General features: G+C 38.8%; 2 protein-coding genes across 2 annotated transcripts; one reads left to right on the top strand and one right to left on the bottom strand.

Annotated features, from left to right (window-relative positions):
• Window positions 1-2,061: 2,061 nt before the first annotated feature.
• On the top strand, window positions 2,062-3,795 carry LOC122004267 (pectate lyase-like). The gene is made up of 5 exons (XM_042559182.1): window positions 2,062-2,261; window positions 2,408-3,062; window positions 3,152-3,255; window positions 3,340-3,478; window positions 3,571-3,795. The coding sequence occupies exons 1-5, from the start codon at window positions 2,062-2,064 to the stop codon at window positions 3,793-3,795; spliced, it is 1,323 nt and encodes a 440-aa protein (XP_042415116.1).
• Window positions 3,796-3,977: 182 nt separating this feature from the next.
• LOC122003656 (probable WRKY transcription factor 72) lies at window positions 3,978-6,567 on the bottom strand. The gene is made up of 4 exons (XM_042558738.1): window positions 6,414-6,567; window positions 5,317-5,841; window positions 4,753-5,219; window positions 3,978-4,614 (listed from the first exon to the last, which is right to left on the bottom strand). The coding sequence occupies exons 1-4, from the start codon at window positions 6,507-6,509 to the stop codon at window positions 4,206-4,208; spliced, it is 1,497 nt and encodes a 498-aa protein (XP_042414672.1). The 5' UTR covers window positions 6,510-6,567; the 3' UTR covers window positions 3,978-4,205.
• Between the last annotated feature and the right edge of the window lie 6,140 nt (window positions 6,568-12,707).

Below are 12,707 nucleotides of genomic sequence, written 5' to 3'. Positions count from 1 at the left end.
TACCTCTCTAATCAGATGCATTTAAAGAATTTGAAGATCTATCATGGCAGATTCATAGTAAAGGATCTTAAACTGCAGTTTGATCGCACGTTTTCCTTAAAAATCATTTATTTAATAATAAGAAAGCAAAAAGGGTAAAATTGAGAGTAAAATTACATGGTCAATGAAACGCAAGTGTTCCATGCATACTCGTGGGTAGGTTGGGTTGGTTATCACGGTTAACAATTTTTGTCGACGTCACATCAGACAAGACCTGTCTCGCCACATGGTCTTAGTTCATGGAACATCAAATCAAATGGGCCCCCGGTACGATTCCACCACAGGAGTGACCCCACTTGTCTAGACGCGTGTCGAGCTCGCATAGGTGGTCCCGCATGCAGCGTATCTATGGACAAACAGACAAACGTGGGAACACACGCGTATCTATGGACTCGCAACACGTGCTGCGGACAGGATTTCGTCGCCGTCCATGATATCTTAATTAAACACGCGGATTAATTCCGTTCGATCTGTCTTAAGTCTAAATTAATTAACTCTAAGGATGTCATTGAGGGAAGAGGAGACCTTGACTATTCAAGTAGCTCTCTAAATAAAATTTTTAGTCTCTAAAGTGTAAATGATATTTCATTTTTTCTTATCTAAATATTTAACTCTCGAACCGACTAATTCTAGAAGCGATCAATTCAATCCTAGAGAAATTTTTTACTGATCACCATGATAAATTAGAAAGTGTTCACATATGTCCATTTAAGCGGCCAACTATCTTAAATTTATCATCCTATTAGAGAAAAATCTTTGCAGTGTGTTGAGTTGGGATTTAGATCTTAGGAGAGTCTAACTGTTACACCCTAACCCTGGAGACTACTGAAATTATATTTTATTTTAGTTGGTACTAGGTATCCAACTTACATCGACTAATCCTAGGATAACCAGCCTAATTCAATAAAAATTTTTATTGATCACTAGTGTAAATCAGAAAGTGCTCGCAGCACATAGAAATGAATCCATCATCTCAATATTTTTAGATCAATTAATCATTAAGAAAAATTTATTCATTATTTAACCGAGATTCAAATTTAATCCTTAGATGTCGGAGAAACTAAAAAAGTACCCTGTCGCTGTACAATTACCTCGGGAGAAATGATATTTCATTGTTTGAGCAAAAGGTGATATGGTTCATTCCAAGTGAACAGTATTGTCGACCCCACGCTAAGATATAGATAGATAAATTATGGGATCATTTTTTTCCTAGTACAACGGTCCTTTGTATGTGAGAAGTCAAGTACCTAATGATATATTTTACACCTACTAATAATTGACCCTAACACTTATTAGGGTAAATACCCACTATATACACTAAATAGGATGGAAGAGATGATATTTCATGATTGTTTTATACTTATATGGTCATTTAATAGCTTGAGTGGTTGGGAGATAAGATGGTAAGTCTTTCAAACAGCAAGTGAGATTTTGATGAGGCATTTTCAAAAGTAAGTAAATTATTGATCATTCTTTTGATTTATAATTTTCTTTTTGATAAATTGGAATAATATAAATAGCTTAATCAATCAATCTAATTTCCAAACTTCAAAGCAAGTGAAGATAAGATCATATCAACTTTGTTATAAAAGATATACACACAATTTAATTGCTTAACTAGGTCAGATCCAATATATATTTTAAATTCCTCCTCTTCTAAGAACCATTGAATAAGTTAGGAGCTCTGCGAATTTTAAGGCGTGAAAGAAAAGTCAAACCCTAAACACCTTCCACACGTTGAAATCTTAAAAAAGCTCGTCGGGTTTCACCAAGAAAAAAGGGGAAACAATTATCTATTTGACCTTCCTTCTATATCTCTCGTTCCTAAAGATTTCCTCTCCCTTCATATTAGATCGAGAGATATAGATCAATGTCTCGTTCCCATTAGTCAAATAATTTCTATCACTTGTTCGAGCTCCATTTGTAGCTCCTACAAGTTTAATTTGATTAAATCAAAAAAATATATCCTACCATTTTTCAAAGAAAATAAAAATTCCAAGAACAAGAAAACTTTTTTTTACCATGGATTCAAAGCCCAGGTTTCTCTTCTCCTCTCTTCTTTTCTTAACCTTCTTTGTTACGTTCGCCGCCGCCCACATTGGCCAATTCGATGAATACTGGAAGAAGAAGGCTGAATTAGCCGAAGTTAAAAATCGAGCCTCCTACAACCCTGACCCGGACTCAGTCACCAGCCACTTCAATGCTGAAGTCCACACGTACGTATTATTTATACAAATTTGTACAGTAAGAATTTCTTTATTCATGGTGTAAGTTTTTTTTTTAAAAAAAAAAAATTGGACAATAAATTACGTTTTCTAATATCACAAATAATATTTTTCAGGGAATCGATCGACATGGAGGATGACACGGCGAACAACACGAGAAGAGGATTGCGCGGGAAGAGGATGAACAGTAGGAATGAGCCATGCGTGGCGACGAACCCGATCGACCGTTGCTGGCGGTGCCGCAGCGACTGGAGCAAGAACCGGAAGCTAATGGCCAAGTGCGCGAAGGGGTTCGGGCGGCACACGACCGGCGGGTTGGACGGGCGGTTCTACATCGTCACGAACCCGGCCGACGACGACATGGTGAACCCGAAGAAGGGGACGCTGCGGTGGGGCGTGATCCAGGACCGTCCGCTGTGGATCGTCTTCGCCAGCGACATGATCATCCGGCTCAACGAGGAGCTGATCGTGAACAGCAACAAGACCATCGACGGTCGCGGCTACAATGTCCGGATCGTCGGCGGCGCCAGCATGATGCTCCAGTTCATCCACAACGTGATCATCACCAACCTCCACATCCACGACATCGTCCCCGGCGACGGCGGCATGATCCGCGACTCGGAGACGCACTACGGCTTCCGCACACGCAGCGACGGCGACGGCATCTCCATCTTCGGCTCCAGCAACATCTGGATCGACCACGTCTCCATGGCCAACTGCGGCGACGGCCTCATCGACGCCATCATGGGATCCACCGCCATCACCATCTCCAACTCCCACTTCACCCAGCACAACGATGTATAATTTAATTAAAACTAGATCTCCTTGATAATTTAATATATATAATTGACTGATCTTAATTAAATTAATTAATATTCATTAATTAGGTGATGCTGTTCGGGGCCAGCGATAGCTACTCTGGGGATGCGATCATGCAGATCACCGTCGCCTTCAACCACTACGGGAGAGGACTCGTTCAGAGAATGCCAAGGCATGCACCGACACTACTACACATTAGATTCACTTTTGAGTTTAATTCAAGTTTATAGGATCGATCCTAATTAATCATCTACAGGTGTCGATGGGGTTTCGTGCACGTCGTGAACAACGACTACACGCACTGGTTGATGTACGCCATTGGCGGCAGCAAGAACCCTACCATTCTGAGCCAGGGCAATCGATTCATTGCTCCACCCAACATTTTCGCCAAGGAGGTACGACGTATCCCAAGCTCAACGCTACGTTATCCCTGATGAATCATAAGAAATGAGCTAAGAGAATTATATTGAATGTTACGTTGTTGCAGGTGACAAAGAGAGAGTATTCTCCGGAGAACATATGGAAGGACTGGAACTGGAGATCAGAAGGTGACCTGTTGATGAACGGAGCAGTGTTTGTGCCATCAGGAGTGGATCCCAACACCAACTCAATCGACGAGAGAGATCTCATCAAGGCTAAGCCCGGCACCTTCGTGACCAGGCTCACCCGCTATTCCGGCGCGCTCGATTGCGTCCGCGGCCGGCCTTGTTAATTAAGGCTGACGATGAGTCGGAGTTTAGCATGAACCTCAGGTCACAAGGCCTGTGTTTAGCTAGGCTCATTACTTGATTCGACAGCTTGGATCGATGATGGACTACTACTGCACGACAATTTTGCTTCTGTATTTGTGTTTGTTTCTTTATCAACTCCCTGCAAGTTAATTTCTACTGTTTCAATTTTGAAAGTTAAATCGTGCTGTTTTTGTGAAGATTTGGTCTACTCCTCACAAAAACTTGTCCACAAAATACAGATAATTAATGAAGATATTGTCCTAAAATTGTTCCTAGCTAGCTCCGATCCCTCCGTACAAAATCTCTTAATTTATCTCCAATTGTGATCGAGAAGCCTCGAGTCTATAAGATACAATTTCAGGACAATATTTTCATTCTACTGACTCAATTGCTAACTCAAGCTCGATCCACAATCATTGGATCCGAGCCCACCTTGATCTCTCCCGGTTCCAGCAGTACCATTATTGCCGCCGACGTGCGATGATACAAGGGCCGCAATTGCCGACTGGAACGAGGGGTCAACGGTGATCGCCTTCACTATGGTGTCGGTCAATAACAGATTATCCTGCTTCATCGGGTTCGAGTTCGAGTTCGAGTTCGGATTTAGGCTCATGGCCTTTTGCAAGATGTGGTGATACAAAGAGTCTTGGATGGAGGAGGGTTGCCTTCCAAGATTAAAGGGGCTCTTGACGAGCGGTTGAGATGACCTATAACCCGAGAATCCATTGCTCCAAGCTAATGAAGTCGAACTCAAGGTGGAAGATTGTGAGGATGAGAAGTTGAAGCTTGGAGAGGAGTACCTACATGGAACCAAAAAAATTATAAACACATCATCAGGTGCACGAAACTTCCGTTAATACAGATCGATCCTGAGAAAGAGTCAGACCACATTGAGTATAATTCACTAAATTTAAAGGAATATTCATGCATATACATACCTCGGGAATCGGTTGAATTGGTTGAGCGGGAAAGTAGAATTTGAACGCTGCGCCGTCAAATCCAAGGTGATGGTGGGATAAGAAGGAGTAGAAGACATGGAGGAAGGAACGGGAAGATAAGATTCTCTAAAGGAACCAGCTGAATTGTGAACGTTCCTAATTAAAGGACCAAAATCGAGGCCGGCGGTACTGGTGTTGTTGGTGGCTGAGGAGGTTGAAGCCCCGGCAATGAGCATGCTCGCCGCCGCCGCAGTGGTGGAGGCCATGGCGGTGGCTGCCATCGGTAGAGGATGATTGTGACTGCCTTCGTACGTAGTTATCAATATCGATTTGTCCTGTGCACATCTTTGCACCTGCTTTCTCACTGGGCATGCCGGTGCCACTGTGCAGCGATAATATGCCCGTGGACATGGATTTCCTTTGGAAATCTTTTGTCCGTACTTCCTCCATTGGCATCCATCATTCATCTATATATATATATATATATTCCAATTAACACAACACCAAATATATAAAACCCCCCTTAAAATCATATGTAAAATGGGAATAAATTAATTAACATACCGTAGGTGTGTCACATCGTGCTCTTACTGAGACACGAGCTTTCTTCACTTGAGGCTGTTGAGAAGCTAATTCGTCTTCCTCGCTACTGTTCTTGGGACTGTCTTTGGGTGCCTTTGTCGACTCTTCGAAGCTGTTCTCGGGGCTAGGATTATTAAGGCCATCGATCTTGAAGTCGAGACCGAGAGTTAGATCTGTTTCCTTTTCTTTCTCACTAGCACTATCGTCGTGATCTTTGCTGTTGTTATTATTGTTGTTGTTGTTGTTGATGATGATCTCTTCAGGTTTCTTTTGCCCAGCAGTGGAACTACTCGTCCCCAGCCTCAGTGAAACTAGATCATGTTCCTCTTCTTCTTCAACTTTACCTTCTACGGTAGGTGGCTTAGGTTTCCCTTGTTCCACGTAATTAGAGTAGTTCTTATGCAGCAATTGGTAGCTGCTTACCATTTGCGCTAAGATCGACTTCAACTTTTCATTCTCTTGTTTCACTTGGCCCATTTCTGCTTTTGTAGATCGCAGCTGCTCCTCCTGTACATGAAAATCAAAACAAAATAGATAGTGATCAACATGAGCAATTAAGTTGTGTTGACCTAAATGATATAAACTCAACTAAATTCAGCCACACCTTCAACGAATTTCGATCTTGTGCTTATATTGAGAAATTCAACAAATTAAAGTTGTGGTAGTTAATGAATCAAAACAAAGAAAATAGTTGGATAAATAAGAAAAGGATTTGAAATTTTGTTCATCCTCAACAAAATTAATTAATGAAAAAAAACAAATGATTATGATATATTATAGATCGGTTACTTAATTAATATTCTTGGGAGTTGTGTGCAAATGAAAATTGAAAGACTTTGGGATACTAAATCATTAATTATATATACACATATCCAATTAAGTAAACAAGAACTAACCAAACAAATTAGTAGTTCTTAAACCAGCTTGCATGAAACTTAAATCATTAAAAGAAAAAAAGAAACAAAGAAACTCGTATGGAAGAAGAAGAAGAAGAAGAAGAAGAAGAAGAGAAATTAATCAGTTGAATGAATTCATGGAATAAGGAAGGGAATTAAGAGAAGAAGCTAAGCTAGTCAAACCTTTCCCATCTCCGCACCTTCGTCCTCACGATCCACAGTGTTGATTCCTAGCTCCTCTTTAAGTGAAGAAGGTCCTCCTTTCAGCACCACCTCCATTAACGCAACCTTCTAAATTTGTGTCTGAAACTTTCCCTTCCGGCTCTCATTTAAAGAAGACGGATCCAAGACAACTTCAATTATCCAAAAACTCACGCAAATGAATATTAACGTCAACAACCCCGAAAGATAAAAGTTTTTCAACGTCTGTGACGCGGATGTTGCTAGGGTGAAGACGACCTCTTCATCAGCACACGGCCAAATCAACGGAACAGTGGTTTGATCTCATGCACGTGGTTTAATCAAATGTTTGGGGTCAAACGGCGGTGGTGGGTCATGGCCGGTGGCCTTGCAAGGCTGGCGGCGATGGCCCACCGGCGTCGGAGGTCAACTATCGGCGCCGTGGACCACCAAACGACGTCCAAGGAAGTCACCGCTAATTCAGATGCAGTCTTAATTAGGGTTAATTAGTGCAGGATCTCTGAGAAATTAAGGCTTAAGATTCATTTTTATTGTGGCTTATTATTGAAGACTATTTTTTAAAATGAACCCACAATTATGATTCTTTTTTTTTTAATTAATAAAAATATTGTTTACATGCAACATCTCAATTGCGGCATTGACTATATGGTGCAATTTGACAGAATTTAAATGTCAAGTTGAGTTCTAAGCAAAATTTTAATTCATATTAGACATCACGTACACGTAATATATAATACATGAATATCTATAAATTATATAAAATAAATATTTAATATCAAGTAATTAAATAATATTATTATGATTTATTCTATAAAAATTTTAATCCGAAAATAAAGTAAAAATTAGATTATTAATCATACCTTTAACTATATAATGAGAATATCTTATATCATCTCGATGAAATACATAGATGCATGGATAGATGCAAATATAATTTTTTCTTAAAAATAATGAGATACAGATAAATTGATGCAGTTGTGTCGATATACAAAAAAAATTGAGACAGATGGATTGATGTTTTGTGATATAAAAAAGGTAAGAAAGAGAAAACTGTAGTAAAAATTAGAGACGGAGAAGGGAGGAAAGAATGATGAAGAACTAATAATGATTGAGACGATGAGAAGAAACGATGCCGATAGTAAAAATTAAATTATGCATATATGATTTAAGAAGAATAAGAAATTAAAATTATTGAGTCTTAAATTACTTTTGGTGTTAAAAGAAAAAAAAAAAAGAATATTAACATAACTTAATTTTATGTTTCATTAAATCAATTGAGAGTTGATTATTAGAGTAAGATGATTATTTTAATTATACAATTTACTTCTAAAACTTTATTTTATTACTGTTAAAAAACATATTCTCAGTTACATAGACGCATAGTTTTTCTGCGTGTTTTATCATTGTATTATTATTGGAGTTCAATCAAAATTCCATATTGAAAAGATTTACTAAAAATCATGGGTTAAAAGAATGTATGATATCTCCATTAGTATGAGACATTTTGGGGAGAGTCCCTAGGTCCAAAGTGGACAATATCCTGTCATTGTAGACATCTTTTGGGCACAACAAATAGTATCAGAGCCATGGTCCAGATCAGATGTCATGTGGGACGCCCTTGAACGAAGTTGAGGGAGACTCGAAATAGGTCAGGATGACCGGATGCTTGTGGGAAAGCCCCGAAATTGGTTAGGGTGACCGGATACTCGCGGGGAGGCCTGAAGCAGGTCAGGGTGACCGAATGCTCGCGGAGAGACCTGGAGTAGGTTAAAGTGACCAGGTGTGGATGTTTGCGGGGAGACCCAGAGCAGGTCAAGATGACCAGAGATACTCACGAGGAAACCCAGACCATGAGAATAATTGTGATCAAGGAAGAATTGTTGAACTGTTATTGTGATAGTTGGAGCAACGAGAAACTTAAATAGTTATTGGAATTTTACTAGAATAAAAAAAAGGATAAAGTAAAATTTTGAGTAAGCTCAATTATTTTTCATTTTATCAGAAGCTAAATCAACCGGCATCAAGCAAGAAAACTCCATCTAAATTAAAGCATCGAAGGGTTTAAGTGTGTATACTACTGTGTAGTGCTCATGGGCGATAGTGGGAGAGCGGCAACATGATGATGCGATGACAATGATGCTAAAAATTACAATGTTGAAATTGGGAAGATGGCGACGATGGTTGTTAACATAGACGAAGAATTTGAGGATGAGTAAAATTGGAAGATGAAAGATTAGGATATAAGGAGATATAAATAAGGAAAAGTTCAAAGGAAGATAAAGCCTGCTTTGGGTGTATTTTTTTTCTCTTTTCGAAACTTTTAAAAGAAGTTTATAATAATTTATAATTAACTCCTTTTTAATTTATTTTTTTTACTAAATAACCACGGGTTGTTTTTTAGCTTTATATTTTAAAAAATATAAAACAAATTACTTTAAAAAAAAATTGAGCCCGCGAGAGGTGGGGTCCTATGTGTCGGTCCTACCTTGACTACACTAGGGCCGGCTCTAATCTTAATGTACATGTTCAAAGATAATACTCTATATTCATCGCATATATAAAATTTAAATGTGATTGCATTATGTATGCAAATTGGATTCAAACTTTAACTAAACTTCTCAAAGTGTGAATAATGAAATGGAGGCTGAGCAGTGAGGAAATTAAGGAGTTAATAAATAAGAGGAGGTGATTTGAATGAATTAACATACTCAACAAAGTCAGAGTGCACATGGTGGTTAGGGTTAGGTGGTCAAATGGATGCGTGATCAATTGGACCACTCCTGCTTAATATTTTGCATTGTTTTAAGATCATAGAAGCGGCATAAATTTGAAAGAGAAGAAGAAGACGATGAATCGACATATATATATATCTCTATGTATGTGAAAATATCAGGCCAACTCTCTACACCAACCGATGATAGTGTGTCGTGTCTCAAATCTTACTCCTCACCAATATTGTTAGACCGGACATGTCCTTTTCTATGCTCATTTCAATATATTGAGCCTACATTGCTTGACTCAAATCTTACGTACACAAGGAGAGTCGTATTAGGACCCGTGCGAGCTAAAAGATGGAGAAGTGAATAGCTTCAATCACTTTGTCATAATCTTGTGCTCTTCGTTTAAATGTGTAGCAGAAATTTGAATCAAAATCGATGCAACATGCATAACCCTGAGATTTTACTTGGTATCCACTTCTTAAGGTTTAAAGTCTACTCCTAGTGATCTTTCTCCACTATAACAATCTCCTTTTTAGACACCTTCTGGAGATGAAAAAGCATCTTATAAATTGTTTTTACAAGAATACAACAAGAAAATAAGAAATGAAAGTAAATACAATGAGTATAAACAACTTTGTATGAATCTTACTTTGAATGCTTTCTTTTTATTTAAAATTATCTTTTGTTGGTCCGGAAATACAACAATATTTCGCTCCAAAATCTCCAAGAACTGACCATGAAAAACTCCTTGAAACCTCTCTTTTAAAGCCTTTAGGTCGGGATTAATTTTCGCCTATCAGTTGACTGATTTTACCCATCAATCCATTAATATGTTTTCAACATATTCTTGCCATTGAACGTCCACTGAACCTTTCTAAAATTTATCTGATTTTGTTGATAATTTGAACATTAGTCTATTGGTACAATTTGCACTAATGATCTAACTTATGTTTTGATGAATGACAAGGGGTTTAAAGTTAGAATATTTTGTGATCTAATTGCTTTACTAAGTGTGCAGGAGTTGATTGGTCTGAAGGACCTAACACCAAGTTGAAATCTAGCTAGGTCTGTGGGACCCGATAGCTAGTGGGAAGTCAGATAGGTCAACGAGGCTCGATATCTGATGAGAAATTTGGTTGGGTCTGCGAGACCTAACAATCGACCGAAGTCCAATTAGATTTGCGGATTTGACAACTGACCAGAAGACTTGGTGGGTCAAAGACAAGTCAAGCGATTGCAGTTGGTAAGTGGAGATAAACAATTGGAGGAGAGATCCAGTGAGGGGGCGTTCCCGATTGAGGGAGTTGTAGGTGTCAGTCCAGTTTAGGTCCATTTGGGAAACCTAAGTTAAGACCTTGACTAGATCTTGGTCTCAAGGAGACAGGATCTAATTACTACTATTTTACTAAATTGGGCTAACTTTATTTTGCAGGATATATTTATTTTTACTGCCCATAACTAACTCTTTTTTGCAGGGAAGAAGGCTGGAAAAAGAGGAGTTTGGGCACTCGAAAGGAATCTGGGCGCCTGGAGCTGGTCCGGGCAAGTGCCGCGGGCACTCTGGCGGTCCGGGGGCCCAGAGTTGGTCTAGGCACCCGAACCCGAAAAACTCATCCAAGAGCTGGATTGGAGCGTGTAGACTGGCCGAGCCACGTCGACTGACGTGGTCTAGGCGCTCGAAGGAGCTCCAAGCGCGTGGAATGAACCTATATAAGGGTCTTTAACCAGTAGCTTCAGAACCTCAACTATTACGACTTTCATATTCAAGTGTTGTTCCAAAAAGGCTCTGACGATACCAAAAGGCTGCTCCGAAGTTCGAGGAACGAGAGACTAGTTCATTTTCCTTTTTGTTTGTTAGTAACTTTGTTATTTTTAGTTCTTGTACTAAACTTTTATAATACTTTTACGAACTGATAGTGATTGCCCAACGAAACACTCGACGAGTGCGGACCTTGGAGTAAGAATCATTGAAGGCTCCGAACTAAGTGAAAAACTACTTGTGTTAGCACTTGGTTCTCTGTTTCCTTTCCTCCTTATTTCCGCTGTGTAACTTGTTTTTAGTCGCAATTTTTGACGAACTCTATTCACCCCTCCTCTAGCATATATTCCTACACAATCGACTGATGTAAATCATCATTCGACTGATCAAATAAGTCAAATCAAACAAGTGAATCTGGCTCACTTTTGTTTAATTTTGATCGGTATCAATCAACTAACGTGAACCATCATTCGACTGATGTCATCAGTCGAATCAATTCAAACGAATCTGACTCATTTATGTTCGATTTCTGAAGCCATCAGTTGATTGATATCAACCATAAGTCGATTGATGTCATATGTTGAGACAAACAACCGAATTAATTTACTTCTATGCAATTTCTAAAGCCATTGTTATCAACTAATATTGAATAACAAATATAATAGATCTATGAATAAACTCTGTTTCATACTAAAAATCATCTCGTTCTGATATCTGAGTAAAAAATTATGGCCTTCAGAAATTTGCTCTATCAAAACTTTCACATTACCTAACATCCGATTAATTTTGACTTGCCGGGACTTCATTGTTGTGGGACATCTGGTCAACTTTGACCTACTAAGACTTCACGCCTCATGCCAACTCCTTGTTGAACTTCCGACCGTTAAGTGTCCGATTAATTGTGACCCACTTAGACTTTTCTCTTGTCAACTGCCTGTTGGATTTTTGATCACCAAGTGTTCGGTTAACTGTGACCCACTTGGACTTTCCGTCTCATGCCAACTCCATGTTGGACTTCCGACCGCCAAATGTCCGATCGACTATGGTCCACTTGGACTTTTCATATCTTGTTAAGTATCCAGTCAACTTTGACTTACTTGACTTTTCGCTCAATCAACTTAACATATTGATTGATCGACGGTTAAGTATCTGGTCAATTTTGACCTACTTGATGTCTCATTAGATTAAATATCAAAATCTTAACTCAACTGATCAAACCTAGATCAAAAGTTGATTGCACCAACAAATTACTTGACATTGGCCTTGCAAGAATAGTATGTATCTCATGGAGAAGAAACTCATCTAACTCCCTAATTCGCACCCTTGCCTCAGATACTGAGAGCCATTCAATCGGTTGTAGCGCCTAGTCAACTCTTGTTAAGAGATTTTGGCAGTTGAAGGCACTTAACCGAGACTCAACTTGCCTAATTATCATATGTAATTAATCAGTAATCAAACTGTCATTTTCTTATTAGGCCACCATGAGATTTAATATAGAGTTAATGCTGAACATGAGATCAAGGTGGCTCAACTGGATCAAGTTAAACCCTAGAAAAGACACTGAAAATATAGTTATTTTATTTATCTAGTCAACTATAGTTCGTGATGTAAATCGCAAACTAATACTAGCTATCGTGTAGGATACGAAGAATAGGGCATTAATGTAATGGTGGATTTAGCTCATGTAACCATCAAATAGCTAAAACATTGAAATAGTTGAACTATCTGAGTTAAATATATTGGCAAGTTGTTCATATTGTGTTGCTTGTAACCCTAAACCTTATCTGTTATCAGGGG

The sequence above is a fragment of the Zingiber officinale genome, chromosome 7B, assembly GCF_018446385.1.
Source record: "Zingiber officinale cultivar Zhangliang chromosome 7B, Zo_v1.1, whole genome shotgun sequence".
NCBI classification, from domain to species: domain Eukaryota; kingdom Viridiplantae; phylum Streptophyta; class Magnoliopsida; order Zingiberales; family Zingiberaceae; genus Zingiber; species Zingiber officinale.
Note: the sequence above shows the minus strand (reverse complement) of the source record. Positions and strands in the feature narration are given on the sequence as shown.